Here is a 24,165-nt window from a genome sequence, read left to right as displayed (position 1 = left end):
GTGATACAGACCGAAATGAAAGATATTAAGATAGCGACGATACGGAATGTTAAGTAAGTTCTATGAAGACGATGTATTCAATTTCAATAAATTTGAAGCTGTGCCATGCGATGTTCGGATGTTTCTACATTCAATTCGCGATTATATTTAACCCCATGTTAAGCCGAATCTTCGCCATATACCGTCCCACCCTGTCGGCGAATCTCATCCATAACCTCCATCATTCGAATCGTTTCAGACCAAGGCATGGTCGAACTTTCTAGACGACCCGCCAACACGTCCAGAGCAGTGTTATCCGCTTCAAAGTGGTATCCTTTCCCGAGGACGGGGTAGTCGTACACTTTGCCCTCTGCCCTGGTCAGTGTGCCGGCCACCGCCGAACCCACGAACTTTGGGTATACTCTGAAGCCGCTTGGAAAAGATGATATTAGTCCAGTTACTTCAATAGACCCTTTGGTGCCTTCAATGCGAGTCAGTAAGTCAGGGTTACCGATCACGTTTGTTGTGGAAGTAACCACAGCTTGTCGACCGGTCGCGGGGTACTTGAGAATGACACTGGTTGCCACCTCGACATTATCAGAATGCGTCTGGGAGGCTAAGATGGCCGGATTCTCAGCATTGTTGGGATTGTTAGCGTCTAGGGCGATCGTTGCCCATGTCAGGGCATAGACACCCAAGTCCAGAAGAGAGCCTGCACCCAATGCAGGATCCTTATATCTCGATGTTGCAGGGAGATTCGCGATATCCTTCTCGATCCCGAAATCAGAGAAAGAGCGAAGAACGTCGCCAATGACCTTATCTTCGTGGAGAAGCTTCTTGAGGTCATGAACGAGGGGTCGATGACGAAGCCACATTGCTTCTGCCACATAGACATTCTTCTTCTTTGCCGCTTCAAAAACCTCGCGCGCATCGCGAGCGTTCAGAGTGAATGCTTTCTCGCAGAGAACTGCTTTGCCAGCGGAAATTGCGTCCAGGCAGTTTTTCTTATGGAAAGAGTGAGGCGTGCCGATATAGACCAGGTCGACGTTTGGGTCATCATAAACGCCTTGATAGCTGCCATAGATTGCCGGATTGCTCTCAGGGCAATGCTTCTCCGCAAATGTTTTCCCTTTGGCAGCGGAAGAGCTACCAATGGCTTGGACAATGTGGTGGACTTTGGCATCTGGCCGAGACAAGATCAAGTCCTTGACGAACCATTCAGAAATCATTCCGGTAGCTTCTCGTGAGTTAGCTCATAGCTTGAATCAAAATTGCGTTGGGGAGACGGACCAACAATGCCCCATCGAATGCTCGGAAGTTGAGACATGATCTTTTCTGATAACGATAATAATTATGACGGTTGAGAGGATTGAGGTGTCACGTTGAAGACTCAAGGAAGTCTACTGTCCACTGGTGTCCCACGGTTGAACTTATAGTGATGCCACCTCCTCTCCAATCCACACTTCCTTCCATATTATCACCTTGATCAGGTAATCGATTCGGCAAGTCTATGAAGCCGGAAGAAGAAAACTGCAAAAAACTGACGTGTTTCAATGAAGAGGCATCAGGAGGCAGCTGGTAGCTGGTTTATTAACGATGGGACGAATCGGAATCAAGTAAGCCGGCACTAAGAAGTATGTGGCCACTAGTTGGCGAAGTATGGGGCAAATTGGAATGAAGTAAACCGGCACTAATGCGATTCACTTGCCATGGAGAAAATAATGTTTACCCGGCATCACCAATATTGTGTCATTTAGGTGGACGCGCATTTGGGACTAAGCCTGTATCGTAGAAATCTGGCTTGTATCCGGAGTTCGGCAGGTTGATGCTGATTAGAACGCAGATCAGCTGTCTTAGGTATCTCTTGGCGTGGCTTCACGACAAATAGCGCAGTTCTTGATTATCATCACGGTCATCGGCTAACACTGCAGGTTGCGGGGAAGTCGAAAAGGCCATTATGGGTCGAATTGTGCAAGTCAATGGAATGAGACGTCACAGTTCAGGCAGCAACCCACAATGCTTAGCAGTACGGTAGGTCAGTCATGCTATCAATTGTTAGGCTACTCTCCAACCTGCGCGTTTAGATTGCGGTCTAGATCTATAGCGCCCTTTGAGCGACGCCACGTCGAAACTCAGCTGAACTTCGTGGCTGCTGCTGAGCTTCTGGACGGGTACCTTGCAGAGTTCGCAAACAGCAAGACCCGGGCGGTGTCGCCATATTACGCAATGCAGATGCTAAGGCGACAGACATCACGTAGGATTTATTTGTTATACTGAGGAAGTTGATTTATTCGAAGATTCGTTCCACAAGGTACCTTGGTATTTAAGTATATCGAGATGAATGAGGGGTTAAGGAGCACTCGGAGAAGATCCTGCAAGCCACTGTATAAGTGTTGCGTTTCTTCGCCGCAGTTCAACGGAGCTGAGGACAACAGCAGCATTGCAGCAAGTGTCGGCGATACATCAGCTCATCCGCAGGGATGACCAGCTAGTACACGCCACAAAATTAAGGACTAGACAAGTTTTATCTTACACCACCTAGGCACCATCCAACAACGGGGTTTTGATAATGATGGCTTAGAATGTGGCGAGTCTAAGTACAGTAGAAACTTTGCTGGCAAGGTTACTGCGCTCTGCTGCTTGATTTACTATGTATGTGCTTCTCGCATCATCGAGGGAACGGTTCCTCGTTCCTATCGCAGAGGAGACAGAATGTCATCAAGGCGGGCTTGAGCAAGACTGGCAGAGGTGTCTCATCGAGTGGCCTAATTGAGATGGAAGCCGGATCTGACGGCATCCTGAAATATAAGCCACCTTTTGGTGGCGTCAATGTGGAGGGTGACCATAATAGTCCTGGTGACTTCACATCTCAGCCGCGGCTGAAGCAACCATTCCCGCGCATAAATACAGACTCTTTCTTTACACATTTGATAATATCTTCACCCTCCATTTTGAGAAGATCCATTTCATGAGAGTTGAACCCTTTCTAATCATCTATCCCTATCATGGGTGTTGATATCCAGATTGAGGAGCAAATCCTCGCACAAGTTATCGCAGGAGCCGTACAATCCAGGCTTGTGTCGACCTGCATAGCTCCCTTCCCGCCGTACTATGTCGACCATATCAATGTCTCCGCAACTACTCCTCCTACTATAACCTACGGTGACAATTTGGCGTTGATCCACGTCACTATCGATGTTTTTGTCGTCCCGAGGGACGCGTTAGACTCGAATGTGAATGGAACACCTCCGGAAGCTCTCGTGCCGTTGGGCCAAATACGAATCATCCTACAGCTCACATCTGATGGTACAAGTCTGCTATTCAGTTACGATGACAGCGACCCGGATCCCGAATTCGGGATCTTCGCTCAGCCAATTCGGGATGCACTTAGACAGGCCGTGGGAGACACCACCGCCGACCTCTCTCCCCTCTTCTCGCAGCTCGGCATTGATACTCCGAAAACGCACGGCCTACAGCAGATGGGAGACAGTCTACTTCTGAGATTCGATCCAGACCCAGACACTGCGGCTGTTGATCACTTGCAGCTAAGCCAGAGCTGGTGCATCTTCTTGGACGCGCCAACGATGCTGACGCTCACTGCAAAGAAGCTTGCCGGTCTTTACAACACCATGAAGACAAACGGTATAGGAGCTACTCAACCATACGAAGGTTGGGCGCCTAAAAACAACCTGCCGCACGTAGATGTCAAAATTGGCATCGCGATACCCGTGGGCATGGGATACGCCATCACTGCAGCCTTTGTCATCACGGTCGACTTTTCCTTCGCCTCGGATGTTCTTCCCCGAAAGGACGGCTCTGTCACTTTGCAGGAGCTTGTGAACTGGGACCTGAGAGACGTCAATGCGAATGATCTGCCCATTGCACTTCCGCTGCCGTACGACATCTTTGCGCGACAGAAGCTCATTGCCGCGTTTGACCCTACAACGTTCGGAGGCATGCCCGTTGGGCCGACGGAGTTTATGCTACAGCAGGCTTTGACACCTCTCGGGCTTGCTTCTTCCGTCTTCGCTTACAAGACCATTACTGCGGACCAGAACGGCATGATTGTGGGCGGAGTTGTGGACGACATTCCTGGCACTCTCACCTCTATCCTCGCCATCACTTTAGAGCCATTCCCGGAGACTCGTTTCACGAAATACATATGGTGCAGCAGTACGGATTCTGATCAATCACATGCGCCAACCGGATATTCCGCCAGAGCAACCGTGTATTTGTCGGATGAAGGAGAGATATGTAGTACGGAAGTACTCACTCCAGAATCTGCAAAGGACCAGGTCAACCCGCTTTTGGACTCCTCATCTGGGGCTGTCATCCTTACTCTACCCCCTACGATATCATCAATAGTGAACAGTCTCGGCCAAGGAGTGACGCTCCTCATTCGCACCACGCGCGGCGTCCGCATCGTCAATCTCGGCCTACCACCAGCAGCACAATATGACCTTTTAGGGAACCTCACGAATGGAGACACCAGGATAATGAACGACTGCGTCGGTCCCATAAATGTCGATCCCTGGGTCTTGCACTTTGGCACGTTCAATCCGGCTTGGGGCCCAGATCCGGTCCCGATCTGGGTCGACAACATAGACAAAGTGGCGGCTTTTCAGAGCTCGATGATTACTCTGGCCGACGTCCAGGCTGGAGACGTCGTGACGTTGCATCAGCCTCTAGAAGGCGCCGTCTCAGTCGTTGCCCCTACAGTCAGTGGCCAGGTAATTGTTCCCGCTGTCTTTCCCGTTCGATCTCGTGACGAAGGCGCTACGCTGCAAAAGATCAGCCGTGGGGCACTTGGCTCTGTAGCCGTTACCAGCAGACTCTTTCAAAGAGTAGCCGTGCTCGAGAAGCCTGGTTCTATCTCTCATCGACTACTTGGAACCGCTCTGGGGGCCAAAATTATCACTACGTTCAAAGATCGAGTTGAAACCACCTCTATTGATACGCTGGGTATGATCCACACGCACTCAGAATCGAGAAAAAAATTCCAGGAAGATAATTCCCTCCCGTCTCATGCTGCGAATGATCATCTTCAGCAAAAAGTTGTTTCGACTTCCGCTACGACCTCAACAACCAGCCGGTTCCACAACATTGACATTCCTGGCCTCGTCGCTGTGCACTCTGTTCCAGGGTTCGAGAATTCCTCAACCTCAGTGGCCGAGCTGGACGATGGGACATATCGTGCCCTCCTGACCGACGGCACCGGCAATACAAGAGTGATAGGTAGCATTCCGCGCTGGCCTCGCTTGCCGCCCGTGTCTGGCGGCTGGGCGATCAGCTCTACAGCGGGGGATCGGGTTTCTGTGTTTAGGGTGACAGAGCTGGCGACGAAGACCGAGAGGGAGGGGAAGAGCTGCTGCAAGAAGTGTGCGACTGCGGTGGGTTGGGCTGGGGTTGCACTAAGGTTGGAGTGCTAGACTGAGACACGGAGGATGAAAGAAGTGAGAGGCATTGAAATAGAGATCGACAAATTAAGAAGCTGCATTCCGTAAGACGGGTAAATTCTTGATCCGATTTGATGAAGACAAGATGATCCCAAAGATGATCCCATGAGCCCCTGTCCTGGCGCCCTGAGCTCTCCTAGCCCTAGAGAATTTCCTTGAAAGGATCTCCCAGCAACAAAAAGATCAGCTTTCCCCAAAGTGTATAGCTTCACCGGACTCAACCCTTGCCCTTGCTGACCGCATACTCAATACATATTAAACCTTGCGTTTGATAGAAGGTGTCCACCTTCCTATTTTGTGGTGTGGGCATATTCCGCCGAATTAAAACAACACTTAGAGCGACCCTAGCATGCATGGGTCGGAACTTGATTACCACATTCGGGCTACGATCAACGGACTCGGGAAACGAATGGCCTCTAGTAAAGGCATTCGTGGTAGCAACCGCGCGCTCGATTTCATTGCCGTCGGTTTCTCACACTTCGGTTCCTCCTCCGTCTTTTCAAACTGCCGTGCGTATCACGCACTTTGTGGGTATCTGGACGTACATCGTTCTGGGGTTGCGGGTAATATTACTCCACCCCCACCACCTTCACGGCCCATCCGGTCGTGTTGATTATTACCGGATACACGTTTTCAGGTCTCCTCATTCAGTCTCCTGAGCGAATTTATTTACTACGCAGTGAAAGAGTGAGGACAGAGTCCATAGCAAGTATGCCTTGGTTTCCCTATCTAGATTGACCAACTTGCACATTATGACTGCAGTCCATCATGAAGTACATAAAGAACGCTCCATCGAGAAGGGGGTTTGTTTTCTTCGGTGAGGCTCAGTCCGCTTTGTCCCCTGTCAGAAGCATACGGTTAGAATGCATCAAGATGCCCCCTCTCTTGCTCCTGAGATGGCCATCGAATCAACCAGCCTCGTTACAGACTACAGCGGCACCTAGCCATCCGTCGAACCAAGGGCGATGCGTGCGAATTAGGTATGTACCATGTCCTAGAAGAAATGCCGTCTCGAATTTACATCGCTGCTACTTGCTTAGCCTCTTGATTATGACAAATGGGTTGGAGATAACAAAGAGCGGGCCGACAACATAGACAACTACGAGAGCACTGTCTGGAAACCAACCTCCTTCCCACTGACGCGTCTGCGGTAAATTATTAGACAATCGGAAGATATGGCATTATCTATATATTCCTACTCCTTCGACTACTCCCACGTGACCCATTTCCTCTTTCCTCTAAACCTCCTCGTCAGGCCTCTCTAATCTTTGTGTTCTTCTCAACTGAGAGCCATTTGCCTCTTCCTAGCATTCGCAAACATTGGTGCTACTCAATTCACTCCCTCTCAAAGATGATGCGAATACATCGAGGACTTTTAGCCCGTGACCTTGTAGCTCTTGAAGGTTTTCTTCATATACTGGTTCCCTTCCACCCCGTAGTATGCCGTGCCTTTGCAGTTGGTCTTGCTGTAGGCGGTGTATCCCTTTGCGTCCGGCCAACCGCCAGTCTCGGGGTTGAAATGGATTTCAGTTGTAGGCCAGTTGTAATCAGAGCGAAGGTTGGTGCATTTGTTCCTTTCATGTCCGTTTGTGAGGACTTTCTTCGTTTGGGTGCCCTTGCTGGCGAAGAAATCGAGTGTCCAGGCTTGCGCCATGGAGGCCATGACGGCGGCTGCGAGGATGGAAGACACTTTCATGATGAGTTTCTGGGTGTTGGTGTTGACCTTCAAGGAGCGATGATTATAGTTGAGGTTGACGAGTCCTCTTTCTTTTTTCAATGCGTTGAGCGGCCTCTTATAGTTGTTCTGAGGGGGATGCTTTGGCAGGGTTCAGTCTAGGCATTCCACATCTGTCTCGGACTCTCAAAAGTAAGAAGCTGATTGCCATAAGCTGGTTCTTCAACGGAGCTGTTAGTTGCTCCGTCAGTCGTGCCGTCTTACCCCCAGTGTGAGGTATTTTTAAATAGGCGAGCCGAATATCAGCATTAGCGGCCATGCTAATTAAAATTAATTTTCTTGCCTAACGCAACGTGGCCGTCGTTAGCTCGTGAGGTGTTGTCCCCAACAGATCCGGGCAAGATCGTCTGTCTCGTCGCCACTACTCCCTTTTTTCTCGGTCAGGGTTGACATAGTCTGGATCCCATCCAGTGAAAATCGGCCCATCATTCGTCTGCTCTACACACCGCATCAACCCCAAAATTCCACGGTTTCTCATCTCGGCATTTCCCTCCTTGTTAGGGTCATGTGTCATGAACCCTGGAAGTCGAATTGTCCAGACACTGTTGGAGTTTCTGCCCCTAATGAGCCTGATGCCACCAGCAGGAGCTGCCACGGAATGTCCGCTTCCCGAGCGAGAAGGAATTCGAGCCACTCACGTTGCCCATCATCTAGTCTACTCTTTTCCTGATCTGATGTACCATTGCCTTCGGCCAATCCAATCTCTCCGGTTCCAATATTTAGCCTTGTCATTGTGCAACGTATCCTGCTCCCATCATATACGCATGTGGCCTTGCACGAAGAATCGTAGATCGTCAGTGTTCTTAATTATGCTCTTGTATTTATTACCTTGGTATCAGAGTTTTCAAGTTGCACCACCCATTCTATGAGTGGCAAGAAGTAAAACGTAATGGTGTATGTCTTGGACACACAATCGTCGAAGTCTCAAATGCTCCAAGGCCGGCTATTACTTCAGAAAAGCCCTCGCCTAAACATCCTGCCGAACTTGGACGAAACCCTCCCCTTAGTCTTTACCGGACCCGGAACCCGAGCTCTCACGGGCTGTCTATCTTGCTCCGGAGACCATCCCACCTCCGTTGCTGGCTTTTGATCAGTTATCGGCTGAGCATAGGCTTGGCGTCTAAGTCTCCAGATGGTGTTGGGGTCTTTGAGTTTCTCCCGCTTGCAGATCTCAAAGTTGGATTGCTGTTGGATCTCAAACGGGTCCCTCCATCCTGGGGCAAGAGTATCCAACAGGCTCGGCGTCAACTGCGGGTGCTTCTTGCAGACATACGATGCGAGGTCGCACTGGCAGGACAACTCCAGAAAAGACGTGATATCGGGCTTCTTGAAAAAGCAATCCATAGCGTGCGAGAAGTCCCACCTCGCGAATGCCTTCATGATGATAGCCTCAAGCTCGTCGAGAGCATCCGTTTCGGGAATCCCAGACGAAGCTTCGATTACGTGGGCGTAGTACAGGCTGCCAAGGATCCACTGCTGGAGATGCGGGAGGATGAACGTCCTGCCATGCAGGTGAATCAGAGAACTCAACTGACCCAGGTTGGTCTCGAGCAGCACTTTGTTGGGGTTGAAATCGGGACCGGCGAGCTGCAGCAGTTTCGACCTTACGTCTACCGTGTGTAGGAAGTCGATGACAGTTCTGTGGAGGAAGCCGACGCGCTCGGAAAACAGGACACCGGCACCGGGCTCGGGTGTGATAAAGATCAAGTCCTTGCACTGCGCTATCAGCTGGCGCTTCTTGGTTCCCAGGACTTCGGCCTCGTCGAGGTCCACGTCTGGCCAGTCTTTGAGGAAACGCAGTGGCTCCCTCGAATAGGACCCATCGCCCAAGTCCATAAAGTAGAAAGTTATCACGGGAAAGGTGGTCGAGGCGTGAGCCATGGTGAGAAACAGCCGGGCCGTCCTCTCCCTGTAGACATCCTCGATGGTGACGAACATGCGGTCAAAGTACTTGCGTAGGTCGCTCGGAAGCTCCCGCAATCGTCGAATCAGGTCTGAGATATCATCCTCGTTTCGCAGGCCTCGAAGGAGAGAGCGAACTACCAAGAAGACCCAGAGGAACACACCGTGTGCGCGTTCAGTAATCTCCAGCCCGAGCCCCTCCGCGGCCGTCTTGTTGCGCTGCTGGAGCTTGTTGAAGCGCACATCCTCGTTCAGGTTGTCCTGGATAAACTTGCGGATGTCGTCGTGGGTGAGGTCTTGCAAGTAGAGCTTCCACTCGCTGTGCTCGAAAGCATCAGAAAAATCCAGCCATTGCCGACTGGATGCGCAGATTTTGATATCTTGTGATGCTCCGATGCGACGGATTAAGCTCACCAACTGCGCATGATCGCCATCGTACTCATCGAGCCCGTCGATGAAGAGACAAATCCTGCATCCCAACATCTTCATGTTGCCGAGTCTCACAAATGCCGCCATCAGCTCTGTCCGGCTCCAGGGATTGAAGACGTCCCCGTACTGCGCATTCCATCGATCGGCACACACGGCGGGGATGAGCTGAGGGCGCTGGTAGAGAATCTGCAGGAGAATTGATCGAAATAGGCCCTCTTGGGACTTTTGAATGGCAGTTCCGGGGTTCCAGAAATAGTGCTTAGCCACGATTAGATCGTTCTTACCGGCCCATTGCTTTAGGAGGTCTCTCGTGGTTGGATAGTCTGTGAGAAACCTCATGAGGGTAGACTTTCCGGATCCAGCCTTGCCGGCGATCCAGTAAAGGTCGTCGCTGTCCCGAAGCCATGCGACAAAATTATTCTGGCCCGTCTCGTTGAAAATCCACATGAAGGTGTTCTTGTGGGCCTCGGCCACGGCAAACTCCCGTTCTTTAACTTGGCTAAAGTGCAGCGTCTCCAGAATAGTCTTCCGCTTTTGCTCGAATAATTGCTCCATCTCGGTGACGTATTTGTCCATCGGCAAGAATTCTAGTCTCAGCGAGTTCTGGGCTTCGGCAGGGTCAGTATCCCACGACGTCTGTTGCAATTTGGTATTTTTAGGGACGTCCCGTTTCCAAAGCTTTGAGCCGCGGCGTCCAGAGGGCTGAGCAGGTATCTCTTGGGAGTGGGGGTTAATCTGTTCGGAGATCAAGTCAAGGTAGTCTATAACTTTGTTGAGCTTAGTTTCCATCGCCTTTTGATACTCTTCGCTTGACGAAGCGAAGCGTAGAAGGTTCTGGGCGAGATTCTGCTGCTGTTCTCTTCGCATCGGTTAGCAGGCTCGCTAAGAATTACAGCTCCGCCACAAGTAGAGAGTGCTCACCGTACTAGAACGAGAAGGTGGGAGGATATTTGATCTCGGAGGCTGTACAACCTGCGGCACAGTTCATCCAGTTCGGATTTCTTTGCCAGAGCCTTGGCCCTTTGCATGACTTTGTTGAAGCGGGTGTCATCATTATTAAGTTCGAGACCATCTAGGATGGTCATGATCTTGCCAGATATAGCAAGACAGCTCGCATTGAGGTTTTCCAAGACCAAATCCGGCACGTGGTCATTATTTAAGGTGGTTTTGGAGCCCTTGATACTCTTCAGCGATTGCTTCACGCTGTCCACAATATCCCCCAAGTCTTCCATCTCCTCCACTGTGGCGCTCGCGCTGCTGAATAATTCAGACGTCTTTAAGATAGCTTTGATTGAGTACTCAATGAACTGGGCGACATTTCCCGCAAGGGCGAGGGCGACAAGGGCTTCCATGACAATTCGGCCTCCATCTGTAGGGCAGGCGAGGCTGATTCTGAAGGTCGGCGCTCAGTCGCCCGTGGGCCAATTAGGAACCGCAGGCGCTTTTAAGGCGTTGCACTGTTGTGACCGCTCCGATTCTCGTCAATGGCTTTGAGCCATATTTTTGTTCAGGCCGCATGAGCAAATGGCTCAGCCTGACATTGGCTTGGCGGGTTGGGCTGATAAGATCGAGAAGAGCTGTGCCGGCTAAACTCGGGCCACAATTCCAATCTTGGTGCCAAGGGATAATTACGTGTCAGTGCATATGCAGTGTGCCACAAGACCCATTACAGCCTTGTATTGTTACGCTGTATTTTAGGGACGTGATGGCCTTCCCGCGTTACTTGCCAGCAAATAGAGTTGATTTACTTAATAAAATGCGGTGGAAGCATGCTAATCACAAGGAAGCCAGATGGTTCGGCAGAGAGAAAACATGCAATGAACTGGACAATAAAATTAAAATGCCCTGCTGTCTATGCTGGTAGGGGCCCCTTTCAACCATCAGTTGCGGCTGAAAGAGAAAAACAAGATTCTGCGTGCCTTAAAAATGTCTACTCAAATGTTAACCGGAGATCAACTTGGATGTCGAACTGTATCTAGCGAGGGGCGTTCCATCTCCCGCAATACAGACCTGTGTTGGTACGTGTTGTTTTAAGCTAAAGCTATTCGATCCCCGATGTGTGGGTAATTGGGAGTGGCCAGCATCAAAATATGTCAATATGTGAAAGAGGGGGGTATTATGACAGGCGGCGAGATAAAATTGCCACAACGCCTCTATGCCAACGGGTCTTCGGGTCAGATGTGGCCGTGAGGGACGAGAACGTGGCGTTGCAACGACGTGTATAGCGTTTCTATATACAGAGTGATCTATTTTATGTATCTAAACTTCAAGGAGCATACGTTTGGCCAGCAACCTTAACCGTCGTGGTGCCTACCAAATCAGCTGCGTTCTTTGCAACGCTGAAGTTATATTCGCCACTCTCAAGCACCCACTGCTGCTTCTCCTCGCTCCAGAATGAAATATCCCGGCCCTGGACAGGCAGCTCGACAGTTGCGTTGGTACCCGGCTCGAGGGTCACCTTCTTGAAGCTAGCGAGCACCTTGATCGGGTTCTCTGGTGACGTCTTGGCATTGCCGACGTAGACTTGCACGGCGATGGCTCCCTTCACGGAGCCTGTGTTGGCGACGTTGACGCTGACGGTCCACTGGTCGGCGGCGGTTTCCTTGACGGCAAGGCCGGAGTAGTCGAAGGTTGTGTATGACAAGCCGAAGCCGAATGGGAAGTTGACCTTGTCGGCGGATAGGCGGTCGAAATGTCTGTAACCAACGAAGACGCCCTCAGCGTACTTGACAGTCAGCTGCCGACCAGTGTACTCTCCAGGGAAGTTGCCATAGGCAGGGCAGTCCTCAATCCGCTTGGGGAAAGTGGCCGTCAAATGGCCTTCCGGGGTCTGGGCGCCAGTCAGAATATCGGCGATGGAGTTGCCGGCTTCCTGACCAGGGAACCAGGCTTGAACCAGCGACTTGATCTGGTCGAGCCAGGGCATAGCTACAGCCACACCGGTCGAGTTGACGACGATGGTGTTGGAGTTGGCGGCGGCAACGCCCGCAACGAGGCGGTCTTGGCTGCCATCCTTGGGAAGGTTGAAGCTCTGCTGGTCCTGGCCCTCGGTCTCCCAGAAGGTCTCGTGGCCAGTAAAGACAATGGCGTAGTCGGCAGCCTTGGCGAGCTCGACGGCTTCCGTCAGGATATCCTTGTCATGCTCAGCAGCCGACATGTGGTCGAAGCGGACACCAGTCTTGCCCTCGAGAATACCGAGGTCTTGGCCGTCCTGGGGAGCGGGCGGGGCACTGGTGATGTAGATCTTGTACTCCTTGCCGGCTTCGAGGTTCAGCTTGACAATGGGAGCGGCGACTCCACCAAGCAAGAAGCCCATAGGGTCAGAGCTGTTATCCTTCTGTTCGTACAGCGTCTCGCCGTTGATGGTAACCTTAGAGGGACCAAGACCGGTCAAAGTGAAGTAATAAGTGGCAGACTCGGGAGAGGTGAAGGTGCCTTCAAGCGAGCTCGATTTATTGACAACTTCCATGCCGTTAAGCAGAGACACCTCGGAGTTGGGGTGGCCATGTGTGACACTGGTAGGCTCAGAGCTGCCAATGTCATAAGTTCGCCAAGTGAATCCAGGCTTCCCATCAGCACCGACAACATGGTCCGAGATGAGGGGCATTTGGCGGAAAGTATGGGCACCCTTGGCATAGGTAAACTCGACATTCTCACCCTTGAAGGCTTCGTGGAGACCGTCCCAAGGAGTAATCTTGTAGTGGGTGTTGACAGACGCACTGCCGCCGCCGTGGGCGAGGGCCTGCTTGGCAAGGCCGAGGACGGCAATCCTCTTGCCACGGGCCTTCTCCTTGGTGAGAGGTAGCAAGCCAGCCTCGTTCTTGAGGAGGACCATACCCTTGGCACCTGCCTCGCGGATGAGAGCCTGGTGCTCGGGCTTGTTGATAGCCTTCTCCTCGGGAATGGCAGGGTTGTTGAAGCAGTTCTGACGCTCCAGGAACTTGAGGATATGGAGAGCCCTGTTGCTGATGGTCTCTTCGGAGAGCTTGCCAGCCTTGATGGCCTCAAGAACTTGCTCAGTCTTTCTCCAACGGGTGGGACCAGGCATTTCCAGATCCAAGCCAGCGTTAAGGGATTCAGCAGTAGAGTTGGTGCCGCCCCAGTCGCTCATGATAAGACCGTCCCAGCCCCATTCACCCCGCAGGACTTGCTTCAAGAGAAAGGGATGCTCATCAGCATGGTAGCCATTGACCTTGTTGTAAGCAGTCATAACGGCACCGGGGTTGGCTTCCTTGACGGAAATTTCAAAAGGCTTCATGTAAATCTCACGGAGAGCACGCTCGCTGACAATCTCGTCAACATATAGACGTTGGGTCTCCTGCTCGTTAACCGCAAAGTGCTTGATGGTAGCAGAGACACCCGTTGATTGAACACCCTGGACGTTCTGAGAGGCGAGCTTTCCGGCCAGATAGGGATCCTCTGAGAAGCTCTCGAAGTTGCGGCCGCCGAGAGGATGGCGGTGGGTGCACATGGTGGGACCCAGGAGACATCTTGCGCCCTTGGTCAGGGTCTCTTCTCCCAGACCAACACCGATGCGATGAGCGATATCGACGTCAAAGGTAGAGGCGACGCTACAGGCGGCAGGGAAGCAGGCTGCAGTGATGCCGCCTGAGAAGGTAGCTCCGCGTGCGCCATTAGGACCATCGCTAGTCTGGTGATAGTTAGCGAGCGTGTTCCCTTCGGGTTCTTCGGAATTGGATTCCCGTTATACTAACCTTGAGTGCAGGAATACCCTTCTCGGCAATCGGGACAGTCTCCCAGAAATCGAAACCGGCGAGGAGGGAGATCTATGGGAATGTGTTAACAACGGTGCACGTTGGGGCCTTGATGGAGAGTTATTGATTCGACGCACCTTCTCGTCAAGGGTCAACTTGGACAGCACTGCGTTGACGTCGGTTGGAGCCATGATGAACGTTGAACGCTACAGAAGGAATTGGAAGGAATAGGGATGAGACAACATCTTGCTGGCATGGGTGACGATGCCCACCTTATATAGCACGCGTAGTAAAGCGGTCCTCGTCCCCACGAAAACAGTCCATGCCGGCCATGTGCCACCCAAGAAGGCCATACACGACTATAGAACGACCCAGACACAGCCTAGAAACCCGAGACTCCCCGTCAATTGGGATAGTGCGTCATTGTGGAGTGAAAGCATTGGATGGGATTGATTGAGACGCCTGGAGATACTCCATGGATTCACCGCTCCGTGGATTTGCCTTGATTTTGCCCCAGAGCATCCGAGGATCTGCCATTCTCCAAGTCCGATTGGTGAAGCCATCACCGCTCTCGGGATACCGGGCCATGATCCGCCCCGGCTCTCCTGATTCCCTGCTCCTTCAACACATGACCATCCCCGCGCGTGCTCAAACCCCACACAATTGAATCCCCATGTCAATGTCCCCTCGAAGCACTAAAATTGCAGTGAAGTGAAGTGACCGATTCCGTGCCCACAATAAATGGGTGAGTGGGGCCTCTCAACTCCCCTAGAATGACTAAAATTGCAGTGAAAGGGGCCCAACTTCAAGTACCCCAGCCTATTCTGTCTGATGGGTGACTGGGGAATCTCAACTCCCCTGGAATAACTAAAATCACTGTGAAATTATGTGGCGGTACAACTTCAAGTTAATTGTTACAATACCAGTGCTTTAAGCATCTCAATCTGTGCATTTTGCTCGATCAAACAATTTTCAAGCGGAAGCTAATGGCCTCCCTAGTCCTCTTAACGCGAGATTGTATCATCGTTTTGACTAGGTTGCGGAGGGTGCACATCCAGCTCAGCCAAATTGGAGCAAAAATCACAAGAGGCATAGTGTGTGGTGTAAGCCCGCAACATTAAAGACATTTCTTCTGAGTATTAGTGCGGGGTTAGACTATGTTGTCCTTTCTAACTGTCAGGTGCCGGAATGCAAGGGATGTCAAAACGCCGGATTTGGTCAAGACTAGCAAATCTACATCCCGTAGCTGCAGCTATGCTGAAGGAAGCCCTGATATCAGCTACAAATAGCTAGGGACAGCCGCCTGTTAGCAGAAAGATCAGAGATCAATACAGTCACCACTACCCCCACTACCTTCCTAGCTGCCGAGCAGCTATTATCTGACCTCTTCACTCCCGTTGTGTATTCGAGCCCTGACACTAACGTTCTCGCCGGCTGGGTATGCGCGTGCAGGATGAGCCGCGGAGGCATGGAATTTGGCCAAGATTTCGGACATGATGAGCTTGGAAGTGTTTCATTGTGGAGATGAAATTAAAAGCAAATTGGCCTTCAAATGATGAAGTTATGAATCAGGTGCAATAGAAAAGTCAGTTATAGCAGCGACGCGGTTACAGGTCGTATCACCACCTCTTCAAAGGCAGAGATAGGGGTGTTATGCCTTCTTACTCAACTTAAGGAGTTTCCGCTAAAGAAGAGGGTACGTTGAGGTGTCATTAGCAACAGCGCAACTTGATTGTGACTGGCTATAGGTACTATGATTACTCGAGCCCATGATGTGAGTGCAATTCTACTAAGCGTTTATGCTAAACAATAGCGTTTATAGAGGCGTAATCGGCCACAGGACAACTTGATTCCAACTAGAGACTGAGCGTTCGGGGTGGTTTGCTGGGAAGATTCCGGCTGCGGTGGTGTTCCAGCCACTCCAACCCATTAGGATGCCTTATCGCCCGACTTGCCAGGCCAAGTGACAGCCGCACAACGGATTCTGGTTAATCCCACACCGCTTATTTTCCACTTTACAAGCTATATACTCTTCTTCTCTTACTTAATGTAGAAGCTGGAAACTGAGAAGGAGCGTAGGCCTGGATTTATTTGGGGGAAAACAACAACACGTTAAGGAAGTCTGCAAACAATTATGCCTGCTACTACTATTAGTATATCGTACTAATGGATACTGAATAAAGTTTGTCTTTTCTTCTGTGTATCTCAGCCTCAAATGAAAGAATACGAAGTGTGATAAATCTATACTCTAATGATCGAAGAGTTTCCTAAGGAAGGGGTGAGAAGTTGTTGAGCGTAAGGATTTCCATTATACTTGATAAAAACATACTACTGAACATTATTCAACCAAAACACCCTAAACGAGGCATCAATTACTCTGACAGCAGTGTGTGGGTATTCAGTGAAAACCTTTCTCATTGTACTGCCGAAGAGCGTAGTACTGATATCGTGAAGCACTACGCTCTCGAAAAGTCTTTCCATATCGAATAAAAACACCAAAAAGCATAAGGATCCCACATGCAATTAGCAGAATCGTCACCAAGACGTACTTGATACCCACTGCGGCAACCCAAGGCGAGAGAGCGAATATGAATGCAGTGCTGAAGGTATTTCGTACGACCGTAACACCAACCAATGCATCGCCAATAATCTGCTTACTTATTAACATTGGCCCTACAGATGCAAGAAATGATAGTGTGAACATACCTCTTTGTATGAGTCTGTTAGGTATGTGATAACAAGGCTGTTGATTGGAGTGACGCCAATATTGTATAGGGCAAGTCCAACTGCAATAATGGGCCAGGGTAGATGATTGTTCAGACCGATACCGAAAAGAAGAGCTCCTGTAGGAACAAATAAGAGGAACGGAATGATACACCACAATCGCATCTCTGGGTCGTAGATGCCATTCCGTCGACGAGAAAGATAGATGATCCACCAATCACTCATCGGGCCTATGATTAAGGCTCCAATTGTGACACCGATCATCCTGGGCAAACTCATGAGACCAATTTGGTCTGAAGTGAAATTATATGGCGGCTGGGTTAGATATGTCGACAAAGTGGTTGACATGACATCTCCTAGGCCTACCAAAATACCATATACAAGTGCGGCATAGGCAATGGCAGGGATAGTGGTCAACAAAATGAGAGGTTGATACATATGACGAAGGAAAGAGTCGTTCTTTTGGCTGGAAGATGAGGTGGTAGTGGTGATGGCTAGCCTCTCCCAGTAGGTCTTTCGAGGAATATCGGGGTTTATTGCGACAGGGGTGATGTTGCATGCCATGGCTTCCTCATTTGCTGGAATTGAGGCAAGGTCTGCGACGCCTTGACTCGACCAAGTCTTTTTCATATCTGTCGACTTTTTCTCAAAGTCGCTAGTTGCATCGTTGATGTTTCTAGTTGGAGTGGACTTTGAATCAGTGTTGACATCAGCCTCTGGTGGCGGATCCGACGTTGACGAAGGTGAGGATGGACAAAATTTGGTCTCTTCGTAACCAAAGCCGACGATGAAGATGGAAACACCGAAAAAGATGGCATTCCACCACCAAACCCATCTCCAGCCTTGGCCCTTTGCGACGAATCCCGCGATGAGACTCCCAAGATAGCTCGAGAGCAGCCACACCCAAACATAAAGTGCGTTCATCCTTCCACGCTCGTGGACAAAAAAGACATCGGCAATAGTCATCTGGACGATGACCTCAGCCAAGCTTCCGAAAAAGCATTGAAGGATGTTAATAAGTATTAGGTCGGCAATAGTTTGCATCTTAGCAGACCAAATGCTAAGAGCGAATTGGAGCATTGTACTGAAGAGGTAAAGTGGTCGACGGCCAAACTTGAGGGCGAAGGGAATAAGCAGAAGAGAACCAATGGCGAGAGAAGCGCAGCCAGCAGCGTAGCTATCGTTGAGCACTTCGTAGCTGAACCCAAGCTGCTGGTTCATTGGGCCCCATGTTGGGGTTGCAGCGTTGATGAACTCGGCGACCATGGCGACGTAGAAACAGACGAGCCCAATGTTGAGAAACTTGCGCCACTGAGGCCAATTAAGGGGATCGTTGGGGTCCTCAGATGGTCGCGGCTGTAGGATCAAGTCTTGTCCTGCCGGTGCACTTGTATTCTCAAGCCGCACCGTGCCAGGGGGCCACATGGTATTGCTGTCTGCGCCGCGATTCGAGAAGGGTGAAGCCATGGTGGAGGCGGGTGGAATGGGGGAAAAGAGACAAGGCAGCTGGGGTTTTGCGGGGAGGATAGAGAGGGGACCCAATGGAATGACAACGTAGGCACATCTAACATTGGAAGAGTGATGGCAGCAATGTATAATATATCATGATCACAGAAGTTTGAAAACATGGGCTTGACTGGGAAAGAAAGACGTTTCTATTGGTGGCAACTTCCAGGTCACTACTAGAAGCACTGAAGTATACAGATAGCCAATTAGAATCTCTTGTCAAGGTGTCATTGGGCTTATCAGTGGAGTGGGGAGAAGAAAGATCCGCTGTTCTAATTGGTGGCAACTTCCACCTATTGTACAAGTGAATCCCCTCATTTGAGATCATGAGTCGGTTGCTGGGCGGAGTTAAGGAGGGTTCTGAATTAGTGTGTCTCTGGATCACTCTCCAATATTCGATATCACGCCATATGTGGAGGCACACTCCGGGACCGTGATACGTATTGTACCGGCTCGATCCACCAATTGCGGATGGCGAAGCCGCGGGGGCGGTACTTATAAACATCTTTGTCGTTATCGGGCACCGATCTGCTCTTTAGTCGATACAATTTTGAAGATACTTCCTTAAGCCGATTAATTACCACCCATTACAGACCCAAAATACACCAATACTATGAAGCCAGCACCGTCATCCGCTCTAAGCGCAGCCGACACTCAAACGCACGCTGGCTTCCCCAAGCAGAAAGGGTTTACGCTCTCACACTGGCTTCAAGATGTGCAGGGCAATCCTCTTTTGAACCATCGCACGACCCCCGAGCTGCCTCAATCAGCAGACATCGCCATCATCGGTTCCGGTGTATGTATTCCGCAATGGGCGAGTAAACCTCCTAATGGCGGGCTAACGGCCGGCAAAGATGACTGGGACATTGGTCGCTAAACACTGCATTGAAACATGGCCTGAAAAGAGCGTCGTGGTTCTCGAAGCCCGCGATTTCTGCTCTGGCGCTACGGGCCGGAATGCTGGCCACTGCAAGCCAGATCAGTGGCGCGGATTTGCTGAGTTTGAGGCAGCTTTTGGTACTCAACAGGCACTCAAGGTAGGTCGAGAAGCTGTTCTTGTCGGCCTTTCTAACATGGCTGAGCAGATTCTGCAAAACGAGCAACAAACATGGTCTGATTTGGTGGCTTTCGTCCGTGAAAATGACGTCGACTGCGATCTTTGGGTAGGCGATACGCTGGATGTTCCGGTGACGCCAGAGGTTGCTAGGACTGCGAGGGATCAATTCGAACACTTCAAAGCTGCTGGTGGCAAGGTTGATCACATCAAAGTCACGCACGACCCTGCGAAAGCTGTAGAGGTACTGACAGCGCCACTAGTATCATGTGCCACAGCTGACCGACTGTAGATGTCCCGTATCAAAGATGCACAGGCGTGTTATGCTTGGCCAGCGTCAACTCTGCACCCATGGAAACTCGCAGCCCACGTTATGCGTGACTGCTTGAAGAAAGGCGTCAACCTCCAAACACACACGCAAGTCACGCAAGTTATTCAGTCTGTGGAAATTCCAGGGAAGTGGATCATTCAAAGTGACCGTGGCGAGGTTAAATGCTCGCTGGTCGTGCATGCAACAAATGCGTACAGCGCTGCTGTCGAACCTTCGTTACGTGGGCTAATTAACCCTATACCTCATATGTGCGATCAGGTCACTCCACCCGTGACCTTTACGGGGACCAAGAGTCTTCAGAACTCCTATGGCGTTCTCCTGCCAGAGGGAGGTCTGTTCAGCATCAATCCCCGGTGTACAACAGGAGGTCCAGTCCTTTTCGGCGGATTCAACCCTGGACAACAGGAGTTCATGAAATGGCTAGAGAAGAACCCGGAAAGGGGCACCGATGATGGCCTGCCTGGCTTCAAATCCGTGACGGACGCTGTACGGGAATTTACACAGTCCCAGTTTGTAGAATGGCCAACCGCGTCCACAAATGAGGGAGACGTTTATAGTCACAGGTGGAGCGGCATCATTGCCTCGGTAAGTAGACCGTTAAAGTCACCGAAATATCTGCTAAACAAATATTAACTTGCATTGACCAGAGCGCAGACGGTGTCCCGTTCATAGGACAGTTGCCCGGGCTGCCAGGTCAATGGGTTTGTGCTGGTCACCATGGACAGTAAGTTTTAAAAGTCCACTGTCATCCCCTGAATGTGCCTTGACTTCCATGTCAAACTAACATGTGTCTATTTCAACGTCATAGTGGAATGGCTCGTATCTTCACCGCTGCACCTGGCCTAGTCAAGCTGATGGGCGGGACCTCTTGGGCTGACACGCAACTGCCTGAAGTCTACCAAATCACCCCATCACGGATTAGACAGCTGAAGCAGCGAACTAAGACGGAATCGTCGGATCTGCCTCGCCTCTGATATGGAATTACGTAATAATGGACAGTTATAGAGTCAAGGTGTTGAAGTAGTTGAACGTGGCCTGCAAAGAGGCGGTGATCAAAAAACCGATTGGGTATCTATGATAGAAGTTTTTTGGACTTTCTCTGATGTATATGCTTAGATGACTACCATCCCCTTTTGTAACAGCTATTTGTTTCAACTTTGTCTGTGGGCATACTGTATCGAGTTTCTATTGTTTGGCTTTGTAACTACTCCCTCTTGAGCCGTTTTATTGACTTTGGACATTCGAGCTAATCCTGAGAGCGGCGTTTACGTCGTCAGAGCAAGTTAGTCACGTGCCTGTGTTAGAATGCAGATTGACACTAGGGAGTGTGGCAATGTGGTAATCAGGGAGTTCCGGTAGTATTTGAGGCATTTTTGCCCGCCCGGAGCAGTTCGTTCGTAATACTCAGCTCCTTCGCAATACACATCGAGAGCAGCGATAGGCTTACCCGACACCTCTTAAAATACTGTACGTTCGTAGCCTTACTTCAATCCAACCAACCAACGGACCCGTCTCTCAAGGGCTACTACACGTTCTAGCACTCCAACTATCTCAAACTGGCTGAGGCATCATCTACCATCGCCCTTTGCTCAATGTTTCCTAATGCAAGAAACGCACACAGTCGGCCAGGTCGAGGCACTCAACGGATACGTTCTGTGAATAGGACATTGGTAGCCTGCGTAAATTGCAAGGAGAAGAAGCTAAAGGCAAGATCATCACAATTGAATCTTAGGTGCCGTCGATTAACCCCCAAGTTCAGTGCGACAACAAGGTCTCAGGATGTGAGAACTGTCGGCGTTCTAGTTTGAGTCAGTACACCCTTCCAGCCCAGGATGTTCTCCTTGGTATTGCTTCTCTAATTCTCTTTTACTTACTGATGGCAGCGTGTCTTGTGGAAGACCCAACCACGAAGAGACATCGACCGCGAGACTACCTTGAAACATTAGAACAACGTGTGGCGTTCCTCGAGGGCGTGTTGAAACAGTATCGACCAGATCTAGCCAACGATCATCTCTTTCAAAATGATGCTCTTCAGCCAGAATTACAGCCTAACTCTTCTACGAGCACAAGGCCTATTGAAGATCAGTCCCGCGGCCCGTCAGCATTACCCACAACTGAGGAAGACGATGAACCTGCCGGGCTTGACGAGTTGGCCTCGAAAGTTGGTCTATTGAGTCTGAATGCGGCTGGAGCAGAACCTCATTACTTAGGTTCATCTTCAACCTTTGCTTTCTCACGACTGATCAACTCGTCACTTCGCCAAGTGGTATTAACAAATTCCAACGATGCAAGCGCATTTGGCCGAAATGAAAGCGATTTGCCCATCATACCAACACCATGCCTACTACCTGACCACGATGTTGCCGTCAAGCTTAGTGATGCTTATTTTCAAAACATTCACACCCAGTACCCTTTTTTACATGAACCAACATTCAGAACATGGGAGGCGACAATAGCGAGCGGGGCAGATGAGTTTGAGACCTTTATGTCTAACCCAGCACCTATGTTCTTCTTAAATATGGTGAGTCAGAGCACGTCATATTGTGAGGAAATGCTAATGTCTTAGGTGTATGCCGTTGGAGCTTTGCTCTTACCAAGTTACGGATACTCAGCTGAGGTAGGTACCCAAAATGTCAAGTGGCAAATACTGACTGGCTCTTAGCGGTTATACATCTCGGCGCAAATGTACATTGATCACATATTATCGCGTGATAGCCTGGAAGCAATACAGGCCATATTGTGTTGCGCGGTGTATTCTCTTCGATCTTCGATCGGTACATCACATTGGTAATTATGTGCCATCAATGTGACAAGGGAAGTCATGCTCACAAAGGCTAGGAAATTGGCTGGATTAGCCCTACGACAGTGCATTGATCTCGGCTATCACCGCAACTCCAAACACTTCAACTCGAGAACGGATCCCCTCCGGCTGGAACTGCGCAAGAGAGTATTCTGGTGTGCCTACGTAATGGAGACCCAGGCTGCTGTTATGCTGGGCCGACCTCATGGCATCCCCTACCAGGAGGTTGACGCCGAGGTATTTGTCACCTAAATCCGTTGGCCCAATGTCCTTAACAACGGGCATTGATTGTTCTTGTCTAACCATTTCGAATACAGTACCCAATAGATATTGATGATTCATGTATTACAGACGCTGGAATTCATGGTACACCACGGAATTCCCGCACTGATCCCTCGACGAGTATGACGCGAGCAATTCACACATTCCGGATTCGGCGACTGTTAAGTCGCATCCACAGCTCTCTCTACTCAAAGAATGCGTGTTGTTGTTCGGCGAAGCAAGCCAATCACAATCATGTCCAGCAACTTCGTGTCGAGGTTGAGAGTTGGCGCGCTGGAATCCCCCCATCTCCACCTTGTACGGGCAAAGAACTGTCACTTTTTGAAACCTCAGACTGGTTTGATATGGAGTATAACTACACCATCCTACAGCTTTACCGAGCTCAAATTATAGATCGCCAAGCTGGAGCCGCAGATAGCGTTTTTCTCGACTGTCTGAAGGCCGCAGAGAGTATCTGCCACAGCTATCGTCGCCAATTTCTTGGAAAGCCAACAAGCTATACGTGGTCGGCGCTTCACGAGCTATTCCTGGCAGGACTGACATATCTCCACTGCCTCTGGACATCGCCCGCAACACGCGCTGCCCATCGTCAGGGCCAAGTGAGCAGCACTTGCACCGACTGCACAATTGTTTTGGTGTTGATAGCAGAGCGATGGGAAGCTGCAGCACCGTACCGTAACATTTTTGAAACACTTGCCAATCGGACCATAACGATGATGGATGATAGGAGTGATGGGAAACAGACTCTTCCGAATGCTTCAACGGGAACTGATAATTCCAGTGAAGGAGATTTAACGGAGTGGATGACGAGTGTGGTTGATGTAGGCATGTCTAATGGGTTGGATGAGCTATTGGCAGGCCTGGTTAGCGACTTTCCACCTTACGGGTAGTATTCTTAATACTGAATGTTTCGATAATACTTCCAGGGCTGACTGGCAGGGTCGGCTGCACGCTGAAGAGGGATAACTTCGACTTAGCAGGGCTGATGATGACCTGGTTGGTCAACACAAGTGCCGTAGATTTTTTCCTGTCTGTATCCATGGGAGACCTCGCTGAAAGCTGCTGGAAGGTCAATCAGCCCATAGATAGGTTTCCCAGCTACTAATGGTGTAAACCGCTTGGGCGATGGAACTACCCTACACCTGAAGGTTGCCTCAATCGTTTCGGGGGGATAAGCGGAGTTAGGATCAGCAATCAAGGTAATTGCCACGGGGGAGGACTAAAATGGAACTAAAACTGGGGAATTAATTTC

General features: G+C 50.3%; 7 protein-coding genes across 7 annotated transcripts; 3 read left to right on the top strand and 4 right to left on the bottom strand.

The window, feature by feature from the left end:
- Positions 1 to 158: 158 nt before the first annotated feature.
- On the bottom strand, positions 159 to 1,306 carry BGZ61DRAFT_496321 (dimeric dihydrodiol dehydrogenase; the record flags this gene model as incomplete). The annotated part of the gene is made up of 2 exons (XM_046251003.1): positions 159 to 1,216; positions 1,270 to 1,306. 2 exons carry the CDS (start codon positions 1,304 to 1,306, stop codon positions 159 to 161), a joined length of 1,095 nt encoding a protein of 364 aa, XP_046101223.1.
- A 1,678-nt stretch (positions 1,307 to 2,984) lies between these two features.
- BGZ61DRAFT_551266 (uncharacterized protein) lies at positions 2,985 to 5,421 on the top strand (the record flags this gene model as incomplete). Its single annotated transcript, XM_046255494.1, has 1 exon — positions 2,985 to 5,421. The coding sequence occupies one exon, from the start codon at positions 2,985 to 2,987 to the stop codon at positions 5,406 to 5,408; it is 2,424 nt and encodes an 807-aa protein (XP_046101222.1). The 3' UTR covers positions 5,409 to 5,421.
- A 1,182-nt stretch (positions 5,422 to 6,603) lies between these two features.
- BGZ61DRAFT_590679 (uncharacterized protein) lies at positions 6,604 to 11,052 on the bottom strand. The gene is made up of 3 exons (XM_046256645.1): positions 10,423 to 11,052; positions 8,209 to 10,360; positions 6,604 to 7,251 (listed from the first exon to the last, which is right to left on the bottom strand). The coding sequence occupies exons 1-3, from the start codon at positions 10,851 to 10,853 to the stop codon at positions 6,811 to 6,813; spliced, it is 3,024 nt and encodes a 1,007-aa protein (XP_046101221.1). The 5' UTR covers positions 10,854 to 11,052; the 3' UTR covers positions 6,604 to 6,810.
- Positions 11,053 to 11,767: 715 nt separating this feature from the next.
- Positions 11,768 to 14,407, bottom strand: BGZ61DRAFT_358547 (thermostable beta-glucosidase B; the record flags this gene model as incomplete). Its single annotated transcript, XM_046240975.1, has 3 exons — positions 11,768 to 14,152; positions 14,217 to 14,288; positions 14,354 to 14,407. 3 exons carry the CDS (start codon positions 14,405 to 14,407, stop codon positions 11,768 to 11,770), a joined length of 2,511 nt encoding a protein of 836 aa, XP_046101220.1.
- A 2,207-nt stretch (positions 14,408 to 16,614) lies between these two features.
- BGZ61DRAFT_358380 (serine/threonine kinase 16) lies at positions 16,615 to 18,365 on the bottom strand (the record flags this gene model as incomplete). The annotated part of the gene is made up of 3 exons (XM_046240956.1): positions 16,615 to 16,866; positions 16,923 to 17,595; positions 17,680 to 18,365. The coding sequence occupies 3 exons, from the start codon at positions 18,363 to 18,365 to the stop codon at positions 16,615 to 16,617; spliced, it is 1,611 nt and encodes a 536-aa protein (XP_046101219.1).
- A 694-nt stretch (positions 18,366 to 19,059) lies between these two features.
- Positions 19,060 to 20,805, top strand: BGZ61DRAFT_520205 (FAD dependent oxidoreductase-domain-containing protein; the record flags this gene model as incomplete). Its single annotated transcript, XM_046252440.1, has 6 exons — positions 19,060 to 19,242; positions 19,301 to 19,483; positions 19,532 to 19,744; positions 19,793 to 20,416; positions 20,479 to 20,555; positions 20,640 to 20,805. The coding sequence occupies 6 exons, from the start codon at positions 19,060 to 19,062 to the stop codon at positions 20,803 to 20,805; spliced, it is 1,446 nt and encodes a 481-aa protein (XP_046101218.1).
- Positions 20,806 to 21,248: 443 nt separating this feature from the next.
- BGZ61DRAFT_456645 (putative transcriptional activator protein acu-15) lies at positions 21,249 to 23,830 on the top strand. Its single transcript, XM_046246544.1, has 7 exons — positions 21,249 to 21,537; positions 21,591 to 21,639; positions 21,715 to 22,352; positions 22,398 to 22,448; positions 22,494 to 22,618; positions 22,670 to 22,868; positions 22,949 to 23,830. Exons 1-7 carry the CDS (start codon positions 21,424 to 21,426, stop codon positions 23,801 to 23,803), a joined length of 2,031 nt encoding a protein of 676 aa, XP_046101217.1. The 5' UTR covers positions 21,249 to 21,423; the 3' UTR covers positions 23,804 to 23,830.
- Positions 23,831 to 24,165: the final 335 nt, after the last annotated feature.

The sequence above is a fragment of the Ilyonectria robusta genome (genome assembly GCF_021365365.1).
Source record: "Ilyonectria robusta strain PMI_751 chromosome Unknown BGZ61scaffold_17, whole genome shotgun sequence".
Classification (NCBI taxonomy): Eukaryota; Fungi; Ascomycota; class Sordariomycetes; order Hypocreales; family Nectriaceae; genus Ilyonectria; species Ilyonectria robusta.
This window is presented reverse-complemented; position numbering and strand designations above follow the sequence as displayed.

Coding starts and splice junctions, on each gene's coding strand:
- BGZ61DRAFT_590679 (XM_046256645.1), bottom strand. CDS start 10,853: ATGGAAGCCCTTGTCGCCCTCGCCCTTGCGGGAAATGTCGCCCAGTTC. Junction 10,361..10,422: donor CACCTTCTCGTTCTAGTACG/GTGAGCACTCTC, acceptor ACCGATGCGAAG/AGAACAGCAGCAGAATCTCG. Junction 7,252..8,208: donor CGGAGCAAGATAGACAGCCC/GTGAGAGCTCGG, acceptor ACCCTGCCAAAG/CATCCCCCTCAGAACAACTA.
- BGZ61DRAFT_456645 (XM_046246544.1), top strand. CDS start 21,424: ATGTTTCCTAATGCAAGAAACGCACACAGTCGGCCAGGTCGAGGCACT. Junction 22,353..22,397: donor CTATGTTCTTCTTAAATATG/GTGAGTCAGAGC, acceptor CTAATGTCTTAG/GTGTATGCCGTTGGAGCTTT. Junction 22,449..22,493: donor GTTACGGATACTCAGCTGAG/GTAGGTACCCAA, acceptor ACTGGCTCTTAG/CGGTTATACATCTCGGCGCA.